This window comes from Pteropus medius, unplaced genomic scaffold, assembly GCF_902729225.1.
Source record: "Pteropus medius unplaced genomic scaffold, Ma_sr-lr_union100, whole genome shotgun sequence".
Classification (NCBI taxonomy): domain Eukaryota; kingdom Metazoa; phylum Chordata; class Mammalia; order Chiroptera; family Pteropodidae; genus Pteropus; species Pteropus medius.
The window spans coordinates 1,453,697-1,474,995 of NW_024340696.1; the positions used below are offsets into that span (position 1 = coordinate 1,453,697).

The 21,299-nt window shown below is 41.0% G+C and overlaps 2 protein-coding genes and 1 pseudogene across 3 annotated transcripts in view; all 3 read left to right on the top strand.

Moving 5' to 3' along the window:
• The first annotated feature begins 4,738 nt into the window (after nucleotides 1-4,738).
• Nucleotides 4,739-18,270, top strand: HTATIP2 (HIV-1 Tat interactive protein 2). 2 transcript variants are annotated; one of them, XM_039865587.1, is made up of 6 exons: nucleotides 4,739-4,804; nucleotides 5,261-5,456; nucleotides 7,224-7,331; nucleotides 14,776-14,913; nucleotides 17,099-17,160; nucleotides 17,879-18,270. In XM_039865587.1, the coding sequence occupies exons 2-6, from the start codon at nucleotides 5,262-5,264 to the stop codon at nucleotides 18,102-18,104; spliced, it is 729 nt and encodes a 242-aa protein (XP_039721521.1). In that variant the 5' UTR covers nucleotides 4,739-4,804; nucleotide 5,261; the 3' UTR covers nucleotides 18,105-18,270. The 2 variants fall into 2 exon arrangements, with proteins under 2 accessions (XP_039721521.1, XP_039721523.1); XM_039865589.1 differs by lacking the exon at nucleotides 4,739-4,804 and adding an exon at nucleotides 4,851-4,966.
• A 153-nt stretch (nucleotides 18,271-18,423) lies between these two features.
• LOC120609599 (uncharacterized) lies at nucleotides 18,424-18,541 on the top strand (annotated as a pseudogene).
• Nucleotides 18,542-20,962: 2,421 nt separating this feature from the next.
• The window catches only part of PRMT3 (protein arginine methyltransferase 3), a 102,995-nt gene continuing 102,658 nt past the window's right edge, over nucleotides 20,963-21,299 (top strand). The window contains exon 1 of the mRNA XM_039865583.1: nucleotides 20,963-21,123. Coding sequence (XP_039721517.1) covers nucleotides 21,090-21,123 — 34 coding nt within the window. The 5' untranslated portion in view covers nucleotides 20,963-21,089. The remainder of the gene's footprint in view (nucleotides 21,124-21,299) is intronic.

A 21,299-nucleotide genomic window follows, 5' to 3' on the forward strand; every position in this document is an offset into this window, starting at 1 on the left:
TAAAAAATAAAAAAATAAGAGATTGTAAGCTGACAAGGTCCTTGCAAACTATGAGATCAACGAAGAGTTGCCCTGCCTAAAAAAAAATTTTTTGAAAAGAAATTAATAAATATAACTGCTCTATCAGTCAGGATCCTTTCAGTTGCATATGATTGGAACAAAAGAGAATTTATTGTCCTGAATAATTAGATCAGACAATGCCTTCAGGCCTAATCTCTCTCTGTATAATTTCAGTTGAAATTCAAGGATGGGTACTATCTGAATAAGAATTAATAGACACTGAGCTTTTAAATATGACATGGTTTCAAATACTTTGCATGGGTTATCTTGTTTAATCTTCACAGCACCCACAAGGTAGGTACTATAATCATCTCATTTTTCAAATGAGGAAACTAAGGCATAGAGAGGTCAATAGCTAGAAAGTGACAGAACTAGGAATTGAACCCAGCAGTCTTACTCCAAAGCTTTTGTGCTTAACCATTACACAAACTTCCTCTGAAAACAAAAGGTGAATAGCTGAAGAGGATAAGCAGAGTTTCAAATAAGAAAAAATAAAGTATTATGAAAATTTTGACTTCCGATGTTACTGATGAGTTCAACACAGAATTGTGGGTTAATTTACCTTTGCACCCACAGCATCTAACTGTATGCACACAGAAAGCAACTAATAAATGTTCGACAAATGAATTGAATCATCACTGGCAATGTCCTTTACCCTCTTCCTTCTCCAACATTGTGTATTTTATCTTTTTCATTTGTGAACTACCTACCTCATCTGAAAGTATTAGCCAATAAACTTATGCACGTAGTTATTTCATTTTTAAAAAATCAAGTGAACTAACAGTAAGCATCCTTATATAAAAAGATCAGAGATTTTCTAATACTGGGTGGTTCCCAGGAAAACAAATATTTTCACATCTGGCGCCCTCTTGTGCTTTGTGTGGAAAGTAATCAAGAGTGCTGATGTTTCCAGGGAACGGAATCTGGATTGATTTTCTACCTTGTACACACATGGAACAAACACAAGCACGCATGCGCATGCACACACACACACACACACACACACACACACACACACGCAAACACAACCTTACAGATTAAACTTTTGTTTTCCTTCTCTTCTTTTTACTCTAATCAGTGCTTGTGTCAAGAATTGTAAAATGTTATGTCACCTGGGTTTCCCTAGGCCTACTAAGCTGTAATTAATCTTATCAGTTTGACTTTCCTTCAGCTCCTATTCCTAGAGGCTCACACAACCTATAAAATGCATTTATGTGTTTTTTGGAAGTATGCATCATGTGTTTTATCTGGCAAGATTGTTTGCATTGATATTCATTCTCTCTCTCTCTGTCTCTCTGTCTCTCTGTCTCTCTGTCTCTCTCTCTCTCTCTGCCCCCCCCTCTCCCTGCCCCCTACTCTCTCACGCAGGCCAAAGGTCTGAATTCCTTGAGAAGTTACAGCTGCAGGTTCTCATAGGAAGAAAACTCATCTCCTCTACTCTCTTTTCCTTTACTTAAAGGGAATTTTGAGGCAGTGCTGCTTATTCTTCATATCTTGCAGAGGTTTTTGTTTATTCACTAGTGAAAGAAGCCTTTTAGCTTTTCACACCTCCCCAGGACTCTTAGTGTGACCACTGGAAAGGAACAGAGGCTCAGGAAAAAAAAATGCAAGCGACAGATCCCTCATTGCCTTGAATCAGGTGTCGGTGCCCCAGCAACTGGATAAACAGGCTCAGATATTTCAGATTCTTAATTAGACTTAAGCTGAAACCTGCATTATGTTTTCATAAAACTGAACAATTAGTGATAACATTAAAATTATTAATAATAATGGCTGACTTTCATTTCGTGCTTAGTAGGTACTAAATACATTGCCGAGTGCCTTACATGCAGCATCTCACTTAATTTTCACAAGTCCCCTATGAAGTAAGTAATGTTATAATCCTCATTTTACAGACAAGGAAACCAAGGTTTAGCGAGGTTACATGCTTTGAGAGACAATAGAGCTTTGAGAGAATCTGTCCAGTGCAGTTGTTTGAGCCAGGAGACTGCAGTTCCAATGTTGGCTCTACCACTTTCTAACTGGGTGACTTTTGGTGAGCTGCTTAACCTCTCTGCGCCTCTGTTTCCTTACCTGTAATAATAATTCCTGCTTCCTAAGGGTATTGCAGGTATTAAATAAGTCAATATGTACAAAGTGATTAATACTACTTGGCATATAATGAGTACTATGTAAGTGCTTTAAAAAAAAAAAGAAGTGAAGTCCAGGTTGTATCAGGTCCTTATATGGTCTCCCTAAGGTAAAGATTTTGTTTTTTCTCCTTATTATTAGAAAATGGATCTCAATAATATGTCTTGCCATGATGAATTTCTCCTTTGACCATCAGCCAAATCATCTGAAGAGCTTTAAAAACTACTGATCCTGATTCAGTAGGTCTAGGGCAAGGCCCAGGCATCTTTATTTTTCTAAAGTTTTAAGAGATGCTCACATGTAGACAGAATTGCAAGTCACTGCCATAGTACTTAGATGTTTATAAAGTTCTTTTCCATAATAAGATGTTTATTTCATGTTTACTATATGCTAGATACAAAGTGCTTTGATTTGGATCATCTCATTTAACCCTCAACAAAAACTCCATGGTTTAGGTAATTATTATTATTCATATTTTATGGATGGGAAAACCAAGGAATAGAAAGTCTAAGGAACTTGCCCAAAGTCACTTAGCTAGCTGGTGGCAGAGCCAGATTTTAAACCAAGTGGACTGATACATGGCCTGTACAGTTAACCACCAGCCTATACTTCCTTCTTATGTAGTGTCTAATTTGAACTTTGCCATAAATCTGTGTGATATGCTGGTTTTGTTATTACCCCCAATTCATAAATGAAGACACTAAAACTAAGAACTTGACCAAATGTATACAGCTAGTCAATGTACTAGCTAGGGTTTATACCTGGATCGTATCATTTGAAATCCTATGTTCTTCTCATAATGTTGCAAAGAACTTCAAACAACCAAGTTTGATAGCATTATAGTTATTTTATAAGGTCTTTTATATGCATTACTTCCTCCTCTTTCCTGCAGTGACTGCTTTGGTCCATGCTTTCATCTGATAGGTTACTCTGGCAAGAGTTTCAACCAAAAGCCCTCTTTTATCTTTATCCCTTCTCTGCATATTACTTCCAGCTTCATCTTTATCCACTAAATGTAGAGCTCATCAAGCAATCCTTTTGCATAAAATTTGACTAGTATTTGTCCCGTTTGCCCTCTGTAGTAGGTTGAATAGTGTCCCCCAAAATGATATGTATACCTCCTAATCCCAAGAACTTGTTAATGTGACCTTGTTTGGAAAAAAGATCTTTACAGATGTAATTAAACTAAGAATCTTCAGATGAGATCATCCTGGATTATCTGGGTGGGCCCTAAATCCAATGACAAGTATCCTTATAAGAGATAGAAGAGGAGACACATAGCATAGCCCATGGGAAGACAGAGGAAGAGATTAGAGTTTTACAGCTACAAGCCAAGGAATGCCTGGAGCCACCAGAATCTGGGAAAAGCAAGAAAAAAATCTTCCCTAGAGCTTCTAGAGAGAAGATGGCCCTATTGACACTTTGATTTTAGACTTTTGGCATCTAGAACTGTGAGAGAATAAATTTCTGTTGTTGTGAGCCACCAAGTTTGTGGTAATTTGTTACGGCAGCGCTAACACATCAATACACCATCTCTTCCCCTCTTCTTAACTTTCAAGGCTCATGACATCTGTGGCTTACCTGGTCATTTGGTCCTATGTCTCAAATAAACCCTTTGCCCTGTCTAGTGCTTCTTCACCTCATGGGACCTCCTGGTTCTTTATGTTCCTTCCCTCATGTTGCTTTCTCTTTATTAGAAGGAAGACATGCTATCTCAAAAGAATTCCTGCTCAAAAAGGAACTGTCTTTGAGGCGAGATGATTTGGGAAAGCGATAAACTCTGTAATGACTTGGAGTAGTGTGGGCAGGACACCTTTTGCCCATGAGTCCCCTGTCACATTTTCTCCCTTTTGTTTCCTTTACCCCTCCATATGTTGTCTATATTAAAGAGTATGTCTGAGGCTCACTACTTGCACAAGTCATGGCATCATCAGTAAAGAATGTTCGACCTCTTACTCTTCTAGGTTTTATATATAAGGTACAGAGAAATCCATCCATTAAAAAAATTTTCTTGAGCACCTACTAAGTGCTAAACACTGCCCCTCCCCCCCCAGAGCTGGGGTTACAGTGGTAAGATTGATGTGGTGCCCTACCTCCCAGGATGGAGTCTTCTTGGGTTGGTGAATACTGTGCTTTGGACCACCAGGACGCCCAGAGGGAAGGGAGTGAGGAGTGTGCAAATATATAGGAACAGTGACACCCAACAGAGGCAAGAAATAGGTTTGTTTTGTTCCTGTTTGGGGTGGTTGGATAGGAAAGGTTAAGTTTTTGACATGGTGCATTTAGGATGAAGATGTCCAATACGCAATTGAAACTGCAGCTTTTAGAAAGTGATCAGTGAAGGTCGAGTCTGTTGGCCGAGGCCTTGGATATGGGTGAGCTCGGCTCAGGTGATGAGGGACAAAGCTGCGAATGAGGGTCCTGGAAGTCTCCGAACGTCATAACTCGCTGGGAGATACCCACACGCTCTCCTTCCCCCTCGACCAGGGCCCAAGCTCCCACGAAGACTTGTGCGTCCTTCCCGGGCCCCGCCCCTGTGGGCGGGGCCAGGCCGTTGAGCGCCGCAGTCAACAGGAAGACGAAGTTGAAGTCGGCTAGGCACCTGCGGACCACGGTAGGGCGTCGTCCGAATAAGCTATCGGGACAAGGAATCCCTGCGAAGTGGGGATCCCCTGATGCCCAGGCACGCTGCGCTGAGCGCGGCGGCAGTGGCGGCGCTGGTGGCCGCCCTGCTCCTGCTGTGGCTTGAAGACGTGGGGCCAGCGGGTGGCTCCTTGTAACTCCCCCGCACCCTGTAGGCAGGGGAGGGAGGGGTCAGAACCACGGGTACCTTGGGTGAACGAGGCTCTTTGGTGCCAGCAGTTTGTGTCCCCTTCCGAGGTGTGGGTTGTCTCAAGTCCTGGGGTTAGCACCCCGCCTTGCAGGTGTCTCAGGCCTTTCTCCTGGGCCTGGACTGCGGAGAATAACAATATCTTTCCCCAGAACGAATAAACAATCCTTGTTACCCAGGATAAGCCAGGCCATCCCTTAAACATCCAAAGATCAACACCTGTTGATGTTATTTCCATAGCATGACCGAGATGGAGACGCTGCCAAAGCTTCGGGAGGACTTCAGGATGCAAAATAAATCCGTCTTTATTCTGGGCGCCAGCGGGGAAACTGGCAGAGTACTTTTAAAAGAAATCCTGGAACAAGGTCTATTTTCCAAAGTCACAGTCATTGGCCGGAGGAAGCTGACCTTCAATGAGGAAGCTTATAAAAACGTGGTGGGTATATGAGCTGAAACTCAAAAATGTACCTGCAGTGATTCTGCGGGGTGAACATATTTCAAGCTTAAAGGCTGAACATTGCCTGGCCAGTGCAGGCAGGGAGAGGTGATCAGAGTGTGGCCAAGACTGGTCTGGGAGAGCCCTTACTGGAAGCTGGAGTCCTGGATTGTAGGCCCAGGTCCACCTCTTCTTACTGTGTAGCCTTGGGCAGGGTCCTTCTCTCAGTAAAGGGACTTATAAGGCTGGGGGTAGGTTGTAATGAAAGCTGGGGAGACAGAACAACATCGTTTTCAGGGTCATTCAAGCTGAGTTCTAAAGATAGAGCACTTTGTTTTGTCTCTCTGTCCACTCCACACCGATGCTAGTGAATCAAAATGCTTTGCAGAGCAGGAAAGGTCTATGGTTGTGAAATTGGTGTTATTCACTTATAAGTCAAGCCCTGCCTGACTTGTTAGGGTGTCAGCCTTGTGTCTGTAAGTGGAATATTCCCCTGACTGTCACTTACACTTTCTTGGTTAACCAACTCATACACCAGGCTTCAGTCTGGTGTAAATCCCCTAAATAAGTCTGAGCTTCCTATAGATAGATTCCTTCCTTGTATTTAAACCAAGTTTGTGAACTTCAGTAAGTTAAACTGTAATGTAATCCTGAGACCTCATAATTATTGAACTTGGTCTCACAGGTTTTAGAGGCGGAACGTTCTTGATAACAAATAGTCTAGCAAATAAATGTTCTTGACTCCTGCAGATCCATGTTCAGGTAATTTTGCATATGTCTTTGGTTCATCAGGACTTTTCTGTTTAAATGGACATCTTTGCTCACACTTGGGGAGTAACATGTGTTCTTCATAGCCTGGCTTCATGGGGTGTGTCAGATACTTTTGGTAACCAGAAACTGATATCGAGTTCTGTGCTTTGATAGTTGAGTTTTGGTGGCCCATCTTTTGGTCAGGTATGTTATGCAAACATATTTTTCTTCAGCATTGTGTACAGTGCCAGGAAAATTCTTTTGAACGAGTTGATGACAGGGAAGGAAAGCAACATTTTATTTGAACTCCTACATGATGGGAACTTCTCAAACTTTCTTTTTTAGGTTTGACAGTAAACTTTTGAAGTTAGATGGAGATTCTTACATTCCAGGTAGCATGAGAATTACCAAGGGTGCTTACATTTCAGGTAGCATAAGAATTACCAAGGGTGCAGTTTCTGACTCACAAGTATTGGCATGAGGCCTAAGAATGTCCTTTTATCAAGCACCCACTAGCTGATTTTAATGCAGGTGCTTCATGGATTGGACTGAAGGAAAGATTATCATTCACATTTTACTGCTGAAAAACTGAGGCAGAATTTAAATAACTTGGCCAAAATTATATGACAAGGAATTAGTGGGCCCAAGACTCGAACCTAGGTCCTTGAGATTCCAAACACTGTTCCCTGCCCCCACATTACACCTCATTGGTATCCCGCTTGGTAATATAAAGATATTCTTTTATTTTTCCAGAGAGAAAATTATAATTGAATCTGACTTTAGAGATCTGGATCACCCCTAGTCCAGTTATGTATACTGTAGCCATATGAGTGCATTGTTGATTTTGAATTCAGATTAATTGCTTTTTGGTGGGAGGAAATGAGCTTACAAAATTTGATGTTAAGTGGACAGGCAGACTCTTTAGTAATGTCCTGTAATTCTTTAAATCTGGAGGGGTATTTCTGTCTTTTTAAAAAATAACATTAGGTTAAATACAGCTATGCCTTTGTCGTCTAGAATCAAGAAGTGGTGGACTTTGAAAAGTTGGATGACTATGTTTCTGCCTTTCAAGATCATGATGTTGGATTCTGTTGCCTGGGTACCACCAAAAGAAAAGCTGGGGCGGTAAGGAAGAAATGTACCTTGTTCCCTTTTCACTGGCCGGTAATGTCAGATTCCTTTCTTGCTCACTCTTCTTCTTTACATTTGCAGCGCTTAAATCTAAATAAGCTCTTATTATTTAAGATTTCATATGTTGCCCTAGCTTTTGCTGTACTTTGAATAGTGATGATAAGTTCATCTTTCCTTCAGAGTAAGTAATATTTGAGTTTAAGCCTGTGTGCTGGAGACATCATACATTTTTACATGGTTTTGTTTCTTGCAAATATTGCTGTCACTACATCCCTGGCTAAGGCAAACTATTATGTCTGAGTAAAAGCAACTGGCTCATGCTGTTAGCAGTAAGCTTTTTATTTTTTCCTTTTTCTTTATAAATGTTTTATACTTAAAGCATTCTCTCTCACTTGAATGATTTGCTTCAACCTGTTTTCATGCCAATCTTTAAACTTCTGGGATAGAACATGATAGAGGCATGATTCAGCTAGCTTCCAGCGATGACTCAGCTTCCAGCGATGACTCAGCTTCCAGCGATGATTCAGCCTTAACTGACGCAGAACTGTTTTATTTTCTTTTTAATGGTGCTCTCAAATTGTATCAACCCCTTCCCAGGAGTCATAGTTAGTACACAGTTAGAAGTCATAGCTTACTACGTAGATCTTAGGCAAGTGTTAATACATCTTATTTCATTTATATCTTGACTATACTTTATTCTTCTAGCAGAATTTACTTGCTGGAGCTAAACATGTCTATAAAATATGCAGGACCACAATGCTGCCATGGGGGCTTACCATAAGTTTATAAACAGGCCCGTGTATCACAATCATAAGAAGAGCACATGGTTAAAGATTGTTGGTGTATACCAACCAAAGAGTTAGGTTCAGATGTATTTCTCTGGGCCTCCTGGTGATCCAAAGAATAATTCTGTTTATTTATTTGTTTGTTTGTTTGTTTTCAAAGAATAATTCTATTTATGCTTTCAATAGGCATCTATTTCCAAAGTGCCATGGCCACTTTGGAACACAGCTGGGTTTCTAAGCTCTGTGGTGAGAAGTGTGTATTGTAGAGAAGTTTGGCTTTGCCAGGATTTGGCACATTCTCTCTCCTAGAAAGGGTCATGTTCTTGCTCAGCAGCTACTGCAGTCTTTTCTGTCCCAGGGACAGTCACAAGCAGTGTGCTGTCTAAAAGCATTGAAAAAGTTTTGTTGTATTTGAAGAGCCAACCTGATTTGGGTAAGGTGACTCAGCATAATAACAAAACATTGCACTGAGCTTAGAGCAGTTGATTTCCATGACATAAGGCAAATCCCATAGGGCGATACAGGGAAAAGTCTAAATTGCTTTGTTGTATTCGAATTGTGCCGTGCAGTTTTAATCATTGGCATTGGGTGTCTTTCCTGCCCAGAATAATTTTTTAGATGGAGTTGGTTCCCCACCCATCAGGGTACTCGATACCTTATGTTCTCCAAAATCTATTTGAAATGATAAACCTTAGTTAAAGAGTAAGCAAGAGAAAAGACTAGTAAGCCAAGTATAGGCTCAGAAATGAGTTGGGGTTTAAATGGTTTAAGATGATAGTGACGGAAAGTAAGCTGATATTTTTTCCAGAAAGTCTTTATTTAATTTAATAAAAATTAAATCCAATTTAATAAAATTTAAATCTAATATAGAGTGGATGCAATATAAAGTTTGTAGATTGTGATAACTCTAGGCAATGTAAAAGAGGTGAGCATTCACTCGTGGCTAGGTGATAATAGTTGTTTGATAGGAGGAGGGGTTGTAGATTTCTAAGCTCACCCCACCTGGTATTCTGGGTCAGCAGCCCACTCAGTGGAAAAAAGAATTCATCAGATGGATGAACTGCAAAGCTGGTGACAAGCCAAGTGTCATTCTGTAGCCATTTTTGTAACTGGGATGCCCCACATTTTTTGCTTTAGCGACCTGAGTTTCTGGTAGAGAAGCTTCAAGAAATTTAGGACTTCTGTCTCAGTGTTGAAATTCTCTAGCCAGCTTATTTCTCTGTGATCTTAAGTGTATTAGTTTGTGAAGAATGTTATAAGAAAGTTCCATAACTAGCGTGGCTTAAACAATAGAAATTTACTGTCTCATAGTTCTGGAGGCTAGAAGTACAAGATCAAAGTGTCATCAGGATTGTTTCTTTCTGAGGGCTGTGAGGGAAAGATCTTCCAGGCTTCACTCCTTGACTTGTAGATGGCTGCCCTCTTTCTGTATCTCTTCACATGGCCTTTTTCCTGTGGCTCTGTCCAAATTTCTCCTTTTTATAACAATACTAGTCAAATTAGATTAAGAACCATCCTAGACAGCATGACCTCATCTTAACTAATTATAACTACAGTGACCCTATTTCCAAATAAAGTTACATTCTGAGATTAGGACTTCATCTATGAATTTTGGGAGAAAACACTGAAACCCATCCAATTCAGTCTACCTCGATTTCTGTTGAACATGGTGCTAGGGAAAGGTCTGTTAGCTTTCTTCAGCTGTTCAGAAAACCATTTCCTTTAGCAAAAGGAAGATGCTAATCTTCCTTTTCACATTCACAAGCCACTGTCCTCTAATCAATGCAGTGGCTTCCTGACTTGGCCCTAATCCAGATCTACTGGATCAGAATCTCTAAGGTTGGAAACTTGGAAACTATTTTTAGCAGGCTCCTTGGGAGATTCTGATGCAGCCAGCCCTCCTCTCCTTGTTGGACCTGCTTTCAGGAGGCATTGGAATATATTAGTCCTCTTCACCTGCTGGTTTTCAAGGTACTGTAGTCCCAGGTGGCCTTCACCTTGTGTAACTTGTATGCTAGTGAAGGTTGAAATACTCTTTGAAAACCAAATCCACATTGGACTTGAGTGAAGAGTAAAACCCCTCAGATTCCATTAAGAATAGTGCTTTCCCTTTACTTGTATTAAGAGAAGGATTTCATTTAGGTAGGTTGAGGTGGTGTGATGTGGTTTCACCTCTTCATTTCTCTCCTCCCCTAGTAGGCATAGGCTCTAGCAGTCCAGGTTCTTCGATTCTGTTGAATGGATGATTCCATTAATGTGATTAATGTAGCCATTGTAACATTTATTAGGCATCATTAGAATCTCATGGCTTCTGATACTAATGATATACTCTTGTAATTCAGGGGCTTGCAAACTACAAACTGGGCCAGATACAGCCTCCCTATTTTTATACAGCCCTTGAGCTAAGAATGTTTTTATACTTTTAAATGGTTAAAAAAATTCAAAAGATGAATACTATGTCTTGACATGTGAAAATATAAGAAATTCAAATTTCAATATCCATAGCTTTATTTGAACTATTCCCATTACTTTATGTATTATCTGTGGCTGTTTTTGTGCTCTGATATCAGAGCTGTGTAATTGCAACAGAGGCCTGAAAATATTTACTATCTCATCCTTACAAGAAAAGTTTGCTGACCCCTTTTGTAATCTCTGCTATTTGATTCTATGTCTAGTAAGGGGGTGGTTGTGAAGTGAAGAGGTCTTAGATGGTTTGAGGGACCCAGCTCATAGGCTGTTTGGATACCAGGTAGCTGTGGGATGCCAAGTATGCAAGTTAGCTCCTGTGGTTCACTGCTTCCTCGTTTGTTCTGACAGGGAAGTGACCACTGACGCCCCTTTGGCCTGTAGCATACTTTTATTTTCATGACACAGAGAAAAGAATAACCCCAAAGGAAAAATTTTGTGAGAACGTAGAGATCGATTCAGGAATCCTCAGTATCTGTTTGATTTTATTTTTCTATCCAGAGCTCTTCCTCTAACCAAGATCTTCGTTCCACCAATGTACATCAAATACAGAGATGCCTTCCGGTATACAAACAACTGAGGTATCAGATTATATCATTTGTTGTTTGTCAGCATCTCTGTTTTATAGTCTATTTTATGGGGTTGGAGTGAAAGAGAATCTGAAACAGAAATATGGCTAAGTGGGACCCTTTACAGAATGATAGATCCTCCCTTCTTAGAAAAGGATCCTCTGATGGATCATTCCTGATAGATCACTCTTTAGGCTTATCCAGAACTAAAGCCAGATAAATTAGGGTCTCAGTTTAATCAGGCTCACTTGTCATATCACCATGCTGAAATACCTGTTAGGATGAGTTGTTTTTAAGCCAGGGTGTTCCCGGTTCTCAGGCATTGATGAAGAAGATGAGAAGAAATACTTAGTAGCTTTGGATTTAAAAAATACTAGAAATAAAGAGTAATTGGAGAATTAGTCTCCCTAAGTGTTTGCGAAGCCTATGAGGATATCTCTGCTGAGTCATATTATATTGTGCTTTTTCTTTCAAGTGGGTTCTGGGAAAGGAGATTCATAGTGGGAATTAATCTAATCAATGCTTTTTTCTACAAGGAACTCTGGTTCTGTGGAATCATAAAGACACAATACATAACTGACTTAATACACTCAGAAGTCTTTTCTCCTGCCATTTGGTTTGGGAAACTAAATACAGTTTTCCTAAATATTGTGTTTCTAGGACATGCATGAAGTAGCTTGTTCTTGTTTTCCTTCTTCTTTTTTTTTAATTTGAGCTGTTAGAGAACAAGAAAAGGTGTTAGACAATTTTAAAGATAGCTCCCTTCTATTTATCAGTGGAATCTTCCTCATTGAAGAAAATTGGTGTGTATTGATATCTCTGAGTCAGTCACCAGGATCTGCGTTTAACTTTGGTTTCTAAGTCCTTGAAAGCTGTTGACCCCTTTTGCTTTTGAGTTTCATTCACCAGCTAAAAGGCCAAGCATCAGGGTAGGGAGAGTGAAATTCAAAATTTGTGGGCTTGGAAAAATGTGTATTTATAATCAGCTTGAGGGCTCAGAGGATTTGTGAAATCGGTTTGGATTAACAGCCATTGATTGCTAATAAAACAATATTTAGCTTTGTCTGGAGTACAGCGATGGAGAAAGGTATGGGCACCTTGTCAACAGGGCCCATTGAACCAGGATGATGGGTTAAGCGTGGGGGTCTGTGCAGCAGCGTGGGTGCTCCACCTTCAAGGAGCGGTTGTCAGTTGTTAGTGAGGCGGGTGAAAGGAAGGACGCCAGAGTCTGATGGCTGGGGTGGTATTGATGTGCCTTAGCTGACTAATCAGATTGAAAAAGCCTCATGGTATTTATGTCACTTTAATTTTCATCAAACAATTGGAGCCGACAGCACTCTATTAAGAAAAGGCTGATCCAGAACTAAAGCCAGATAAATTAGGGTCTCAGTTTAATCAAATTATCCTTTTACTGGCCCTGGATTAAGTGAGAGACGGCGTCGGTCTAGAGACTTGTGATTGGCTGACTCTTTCCCTTATTTTTAAAGAAGCTGATGAAAGAAAAAGCATTTTAACAGAGACAACTATAATGCGCTTTCCAAGAAATGGTCAAACCACAGCAATAATGAAAAGGAATTTCACTAGTCAGCTGTGTAATTTTATTATCAATAATGAACCTGTTATTAAAATCAGAATTCTGGTGAATTGGAGTGAGGGGAAGAAATAGACATAGAAGAAAAATTGAGTGTTTTGGAATTTTTCTGTGTAGTTTTAGATTGTTTTCCTTGGCACACTTTCAGCACCTGTAAAATCTCATTTCGGAGAATGGCTCTGAGAATCACATCACTCTCTCAGGATGTGCTCAGAATTAAAATTGGTTTGCTTCACACCAATTTAAAAAGAGCAACAACGTAAGCTTGAATCAGTGTGTAGGACAGGTTGGCAAGTCAGTTATTAGGATAGAATGTCAAAGTACACAACACAAAAGAAGATAGCGTTGATTTATTTGTTAAGAGTTAGATTTATATTCTCTAAAGTAAGGCAGAAAAATAACACTGCCCTGTGGGTAGTGGATATAGTTGTACTGTGAGTGATGAGAAGGGACGAGAGAGGCTTTGGAGGTAATAATAATGTTCTGTTTCTTGATTTTGGAGCTGGTTGCAGAGAATGTTCAGTTTACGAAAATTCATTGAGTGGTATACTTAGAATATGTTTTCTTTTATGATCTACTACAATACGAAGTTAAAAACGTTTGCTTGGGGCCGTTGTCTTAAAATTGAATTCCATATTTTCTATTGCTAGGGACAGTGTGAGAAAAGAAGGAACATGGGGGCAGTGGAAAGCACTGCTCAGTCAAGAGTTTACACCCCGCCCCCTCATCCCACCACGTATTAGCCAGTGGGTCACCACACACTGGGCCTTGGACCTTGTTTTCACATCTTAATATTGAGGGAGTTGGACACGTTTCCCGAGGTGCCTTATAACATCCTAGGATACGCATCTCCATACGAAATAAAATATTTAGGATCAATAACTACCATAGGCAAATTTTTAATGAAAAAAATCACTGGGGCAGTAAATCAATCTTCAGATTTGGAATCCTCATTATAGAAAACCTCATTTAATTAATTGTAGGTACCTAGGAAGTTCAGTTTCAATAGATTTTAGACTTTTCTCTTCAGCTGTCTTGAGCTAGAGGATGCCAGTATTTGTGGGGATCCCAAGGAGTATCACTACAGGAAATTCCCTTTTCTGGGGAACAGGTACCTGTGTCCTTCAGTGAGGCCCTGAGAATGAGTCTGTGTCCTGTTGTCAGCACCATCCTCTTCTTTTCTCCTTTAATTGCCACTGAGTTCTTTTCTTTTCTAACTGGATTTGCATTTTCTCCACTTTCATTGGACTTTCATTCACCCATTCAAATATTTTTGGAGCGCCTACCATGTGCTGGGCAGGCACTGATGCTGAGAGGTTAATTAAGAAGAAAGACCCAAGCACTAGCTTCACTGGATTGAATCCAGACTTGGGGTCCCCAAATGGTCTCGATTATACACCTGTCAGTAAGAAAGAGTGAGGTTTCACTCTTTGCTATGTAAAGTATGTTGTAAATCATACACAAAAATTGGAAATTAATAGACCGTTCTTATACTGCCTCGGTAGTGCTCTCAGCCCTGCTTTAAGGCCCTACCATGTTGCAGTCAACACACCAAAAAATGGAGAAAACAGAGAGAGGGCTGTAAGGTTGTAGGTTATTAAAAGACAAAGAAATGTATGACTAAAAGCAGTTTCTCAGCTTGATCTTAACTGTTCCTTTTGTTCCTTGCCGATTTGTTTGGTTTGTGTGTTTAAATTATTTTCCTTATTTTTTTGTTTGTTTTTAAATTTTTAGTTAATTTTTTTAAATGAGAAAAAAAAAAACCAAAAACCAAAAACCAACAGTTTACCCGTTGTCTGTTTTTTTATTGTGGTCTGGCCTTGCTGATAAAGCCAGTATGTCTATCCTGAGGATCACACTTGGAGCCTTTCCCAGGGTCTAAGCCTGACATTCATGTATTGCTTCAATGCATTTTATTTAGACCCCATTCCCCTCCAGGCCTCCTAGTCTGCCACCCAAGCTGAGTAGTAATTTTTAAGATGAACTCACAGCTTTTTGGAAATAAGTCACATCTTTTTCTCCCTCAGGAGGGATTTGTTCGTGTTGATCGAGATTATGTCCTGAAATCTGCAGAGCTGGCAAAAGCTGGAGGGTGTAAACATTTCAACTTGATGTCCTCTAAAGGAGCTGATAAGTCGAGCAATTTTTTATATCTGCAAGTTAAGGTTTGTGCATTTTTCTATCTTTCTTATACTTTGGAGAACCCTGGCTAATTGGCAATACTAAATAGTATAAAATGCAAGATGCATGAAATGCATGGTATACATTTTTATAGCTATAGGGACTATTTCGCAGGGATATATATAGTAAACAGAAGTGATTTGATAATTTCCAATGTCTTTCCCCCTGTTGATTATCTAGTAATCAAGAAATGAGACATGGCAGCTCTTGAATATCAGTATGAATTCTTAACATTAGAAGTGATTTTGAGGCAGTGATTGTTAAACTTCTCCAGAGTAGATGATATTTTATTATTGGATATGGTTCCTGCCCTCAAGGAATTTATGTTTGTTGTGAAGGATCCCTAAGTTTGGTGATTTGCTAAAGCAAAGTCAGTAAAGGGAAGAATTACATGGGGAGAAGTCTGGAGGGAACTAGGTACAAGCTTCTAAGAGTCCTCCCCCAGTGGAGTAGTTGCACATACTTAATTTCTCCAATGGTGAGTATTGTCTACCAGAGAAATTGGCCTGAGCTCAGGAGTCCAGGGTTTTTATGAGGATCAGTCATGTAGGCACCTTCGGCTTAGAAAACATTACTTCCAGAAGGAAAGCAAGTGTTCAGCATAAACCACATTGTTTATACAAATAGTAAACTACTTATACAAATACAGAAAACTACCTTACCAGTTAGATAATGATGGGAACACTCCTGAAATCCAAGTTCCCAAGCCAAAGCCCAACCTTGCAAGCAGACCTTTCTAAAAATAGCCATCTCAGCCTGCTTTGGTAGCTCTTATGCACACTGCTCATAGACAGAACACATCTTTGTAAAAAGCGAACCAAGAAACCTGTGCACATAAAAACTTATATGTAAATGTTCATAGAAGCATTATTCATAATAGTCAGTGAAAACAACCCAAATATCCATCAGCTGACGAATGGTTGGATAAAATGTAGTAGTAGATACTTACAAAATATATCATTCAGCTATAAAAATGATTCATGCTACAACACGGGTGAACCTTAAAAATGTTATGTAAATGAGAGGCCAGCCACAAAAGGCCACACGTGTATGATTCCATTTATATGAAATGGTCAGAATAGGCAAATATATAGAGACAGAAAGATTAGTAGTTGGCTAAGGCTTAGATGGAAAGCATGGGAATGAGTGCTAATTGGTATTGGGTTTCTTTTGGGTGTGATTAAATATTCTAAATTTAGATTGTGATGAAGGTGGCACAACTCTGTGAATATACTAAAAAACATTAAAAAAAAATTTTTTAAGCTACCTAAGATTGAACAATGTGACAGGTTAAGTGACAAATGAATGGTATGAATAGGCCACGAAGGAAGAGGAGAGCATGCTGCTCAGTTCGGAGGCCTTTAGACACATCTGTCACCTGAGCTCCTCTGGTACTGCTGTTTATAGAGATGCCTGGCATGAAATTTTATGGTTTATTTAATGAATTTAATTTAAAGCATCATCTAGACATAATCTTACTGTCTCTTAAGATTTGGTGGGGTTTGTTAGGAAATGAGTAATATAGAGGTTCTGTGGATCTGTCTTCTGACCCACTGGAACTACCAGAAAACCAAAGACGGTTAATGTCTTCCAGCCTGTAACATTAATTCTGGACTAATGCGAGGTTATTCTTTTATGGTTAAATTCCTAACTAGTCACTTACTGTCTCTGGATTTGTATTAATATTGGTCAATTAGAGGCTAGGTGACTATACAGACATTCACTTATTTCTTTTTTAACTCTACTACATGTCAAGATTAAATGATGTCTTCCTTAATTTCCCAGATTCTTTGGAATCTAAAAATCTAGGGAAGGATATTTATAAGTACAGTTAACCCTTGCACAACGTGAGGTCTCTGACTCTTTTACTGTACTCCCATACAGTAAAAAATCTGCATGTAACTACATACAATTGGCCCTCCACATACTCTGATTCCCAGCCTTGGAGTGACCATTGAAAAATGCAAATTTGAACTGTGCAGGTCAATTGAAAAATCCACATGAGTGGATCCATGCAGTTCCAACCCATGTTGTTCAAGGGTCAGTTGTACTGAGACCCTCAGAAGCAGATTATCTTCAAAACCCCAAGCTATTTTTTCTTAAGCATTATGGCAAGTTGGTCTTGATTAAATACTAAAAATGTATGTGTGTTTGTTTGTTTTTAAACAGGGAGAAATAGAAGATAGGGTGGAAGAATTAAAATTTGATCGTTATTCCATATTTAGGCCCGGGTGAGTATTCATACTGCCTAAGAGTACACCATTATTGATTATTACCTAGAAGGTAGTTTTTCATTTGAAGAGGCTGACAACTGAGGTATCTAAGATAGGAAAGAAGGTGGCTGGAGGTGGATTATTCTCTGAGGAACCCACATTTTGGCTTTGAAGGAAGGGATAAGTGGTGGTGCCAGGTTCAGAGAGTATGGAATTTCCTGTGTAGCTTTTGCTGTCTTCTTTTTTAAAATCCTCTTCATGCCCCAAATAAAACCTTTTACCCCCTGTATTAGTCTGTTCAAGTTGCCATAACGGAATAACACCACACACCGGTGGTTTAAACAAAAGAAATTATCTTCTTACAGTTCTGGAAACTGGAAATCCAAGATCAGGGTGCTATCAGGGTTAGTGTCTGGTGAGGTTTCTCTTGCTGGCTTCTAGGTGGACCCCTTTCCTCTGTGTCCACATATGATCTTTCCTCTGTATGCGTATGGAGAGAGAGATCTCTGATATCTCTTCTTCACCTTTAACGACACCAGTCCTATCAGATTAGGGTCCCACTCTTCTGACCTAAATTAACCTTAATCAACTTCCAAAAGGCACTGTCTTCTTTTACAATCACACTGAGGGTTGGGGTTTCAATGTGAATTTCAGGGAGCGACAGTTCAGTCCATCACACCCTCTATGATCTGAATGCAACTTACCATCTCTTTCTCTGCTTTTTTTTCCTCCTTAGAGTTCTGTTATGTGATAGGCAAGAATCTCGCCCAGGTGAATGGTTGATTAGGAAATTCTTTGGCTCCTTACCAGTGTCTTGGGCCAGTAATCATTCTGTGCCAGTGGTGACTGTGGTTAGAGCGATGTTGAACAATGCAGTGAGACCAAGTGACAAGAAGAAGGAAGTGCTGGAAAACAACATCATCTACGACCTGGGGAAAGCCGATGGCTCTCACAAGCCATGACCACACCAGGATTCTAACCCAAGTTAGCTTGATCCTATAGTTTGTATTTTTTACCACTCTGCAAGATTATCTATTATCTGTATAATTCCAGGAAGTTCTGGTTAATTTTTGTTGGATCAGTACAGGCTGTAGATGAATAAAATTGAAATACTTAGGTTTCTCCATTGGTTTAGGATCCCTATGACTAACCACAAAATGTTCACATAGCCGCTAAAAGTGCATCTCAAAGTGCTGCATTTTAAAAACTATGGAAATGGAAAGGAAGATACAGAAGGAAGGGTCAAAGTCAAGAAAAGTACACAGTGCTAATTTCCATCATTGCTATGGCCATGCCACCCTGAATACGCCCCATCCCATCTGATCTCGGAAGCTAAGCAGGTCAGGCCTGGTTAGTACTTGGATGGGAGACCACCTAGGAAGACCAGGTGCTGTAGGCTTTTTTAAAAAAAAAAAAGGATTGTAAGCTGACAAGGTCCTTGCAATCTGTGAGGTCAACCAAGGGTTGCCTCACCTATAAAATAAATTAAATAAATACAAAAAATAATAATTTCCATCATTGAACAAAGGATGGTGGTGAAACTTAACTTTAGTGCTGGGGGAAGTACAGTGATTTGAGTGATTCAGTCAATTTTTACAAGGTCTGCAATATGCCAAGTACATTTCAAGCTTCCAGGGACACTGGAGGATACAGGCCAGTGGGCTTTCGGAAGGAGATGGAACATCTTCCTCCTGCCAGGTGGGGTTCCTTTGGGGCTTGACTCTGAAGAGCCTGTGTGTTTAGGTGATAAGAAGCATGGGCTCCAAGAAGTGAGGCCTGAAGTAAAGGGATCGCATGAGGCTATCCTGAGGCCTGTGGGCTCTAAAAGCAGATAAACCCAATGGCCAATTTTAAGCTAGTCTCTGTATGTTCTTTCCTTATGCAAAAACCTGTCAGGTCTTGTGGAGCATTCCATTCTGGTCTTAATAGTGAGTGGGATGATGGGAGAGGGTCTGTGTTCATCTTTAGAGCAGAGAAAAAAAGCAACTCCCTCCCAAGTCCAGCACTGTGGTGAGACAAACTTCAAGGGGTAAGATTCTGGCCCAATCACCTGGGTATTACTTTCTTTTTTTTCTTTTACTGTTAACATTGAATGATTGGGTGTCAGTAAGGGATTTAGCAGGTTTCCTTTCAAATGTTATAGACAGGGAGAAGAGAGTTTATATTGGAAAGAAGAAGAAAAATGTTGGATGGGCCCAGCTTATGAAAGGCCTTGAATTCATTCATTCACTACCTCCTAGGAGCCTCTGGGCACATAGGCAGTGGGGATAAATCAGTAAACAGTAAGTGTGACCCAGCAGAGCCAGCAGATATTCTGGCAATGTCCTACAATGTAAGGGGGCTTCAAATCTAATAGTTGATGGATTCTGTCCTCTTGAAGTTTACAGTTAGGAGAGAAGACATTGAGAAGAGTTTAGTAATAATACAAGGCATAATTTATTGATTACCTATTATGAGTTAGGTCATGTATTATGTGCCAGAAAGAGACATGGCCCTTACCCACATGGCACAATGTTATAGGTAAGACCAAATAAAACAAAACAAAACAAAACAAAAACAAATAGTAGGTGCTAAAAAAGAAACTAGCAAGGGGCTGCTGGAATGACAGTGGAACTTACTTTAGAAATGGTGGTCTAAGGAACTTTCTCGCTGAAACAAAAAGTATCTACCCATTTGTAGAGCATTTTTAGCAAAGGCCTCAAGGTGGGAAAATGATGAGTCCAAATAAAAGGCTGGGGGCTGGGGCCCAGGGTGAAGGGTTAAGTTGAGGTGGCAGGATTTTGTAGAGCCTGGTGGGCCTTGGTAGTCAATTTTATCTTATTTTATTGCCAGGAGATGGGCTAGCCTCTGGGATTAGAGTTTGGGAAATTACCTACTGAAATTACTGCTGCCTGCTTCCACATAGCAAAGCAATGGTTTGAATAAATAGTCAGAAGGGAAGACAGGAAGCATGGGAACTTTTGTGTTCTTACATGACACCCAGAATGTTACTTTCTCAACATTTGACAGTATCACTCCCTTGCTTAACCAAATAGGTCAACTGCTTCCCATTGTTGAGGATAAAGTTAACACTTAAACTCTAAGCACTCTACATGTATCAGCTCATTCTATCCTACAATACCCCTGCGATTAGTGCAGTCATTATCCTTACTTTGTTGTTGAGGAAATGGAGGCAGAGAGAGGTCAGGTAATTTGCTCAAGATCATGAAGTTAAAGTGACAGAAGTAGGATTCAAACTAAGATTGGCTTCGGAATCATACTCTCAACCACTGTACTTTAAAGATTAAAAATTTTAAAACACCCCAAAAGGCTTTGGCCCCAAGACCACAATGGCTCCTGCATTTTCCTCTCCCCAGCACCACCCCCCTGAGATCAAGGAGCCCAGGAACCAGAATTGAGCCCCAGGCTCTTGCCTGCGTTCGGCCTCCTCCGCCACCAGAGTGCGCCGCGGCCCGGGCTTGCCTTCACCTATCACTCACCCCTCGAATGAGGGACGCACAGAGGGTGTAGTGCCTACTGCAAAAGAGATGTGGCATCTCCGCCTCCAGGCTCAGGGCCGCGGGCTAGGACCTCGGGCTAAATCCTGCCACAGCCCGAGGAGTAAACGAAATTCACGTCAAAGCCTGCGAGGCTCCGCACTCGTTTCAACGCTTTCTCCTCGCGCACAGCGTCAACCTTGCTGCGGGAGGAGACAGTCCCGCCCTCACCCCGCCCACCCCGGCTCACGTGACCAACACCGCGCCGGAAGCGCTAGCAAGCCAGCGCGCGCGTTCTCGCGGTCCTAGGCATCCGCGAAGTTTCCCAAACCCTGTCCCTGCCTCGCGCTTGGGCTCGCTCTCGCGCTCGCGCTCGCTCCCGGGGGCCCGGCCTCCGAGATTTCCGCGGCGCCTGCGCGCTCGTTGCTCAATCCTGTCCCCGCCCCCAGCGCTCTGGGTTCCGGGGGCACCATGGCCATGTGCTCGTTAGCGTCGGGCGCTACTGGTGGGTATCCCCAGCCCCTCAGCACCCACCCAGCTCGCCCATCTCCCAAGCCGCGCTGCAGTGGGGCCGGTAAAAGACCCTTTCCTCCCCGGGACGGAGAGCTGGGCGGTGGGGCCTTGCAGGGAGGGTGGGGGAGGTGCTGACGCGAGCCGTCGGGGAACGCTCACCCGCGAGAG

Excerpts from the sequence above, each read along its gene's own strand:
- HTATIP2 (XM_039865589.1), top strand. The coding sequence starts at position 4,866 with ATGCCCAGGCACGCTGCGCTGAGCGCGGCGGCAGTGGCGGCGCTGGTG. Across the intron at positions 7,332-14,775 it reads CCAAAAGAAAAGCTGGGGCG|GAGGGATTTGTTCGTGTTGA; the intron begins GTAAGGAAGAAA and ends TTTCTCCCTCAG. Across the intron at positions 14,914-17,098 it reads TTTTATATCTGCAAGTTAAG|GGAGAAATAGAAGATAGGGT; the intron begins GTTTGTGCATTT and ends GTTTTTAAACAG.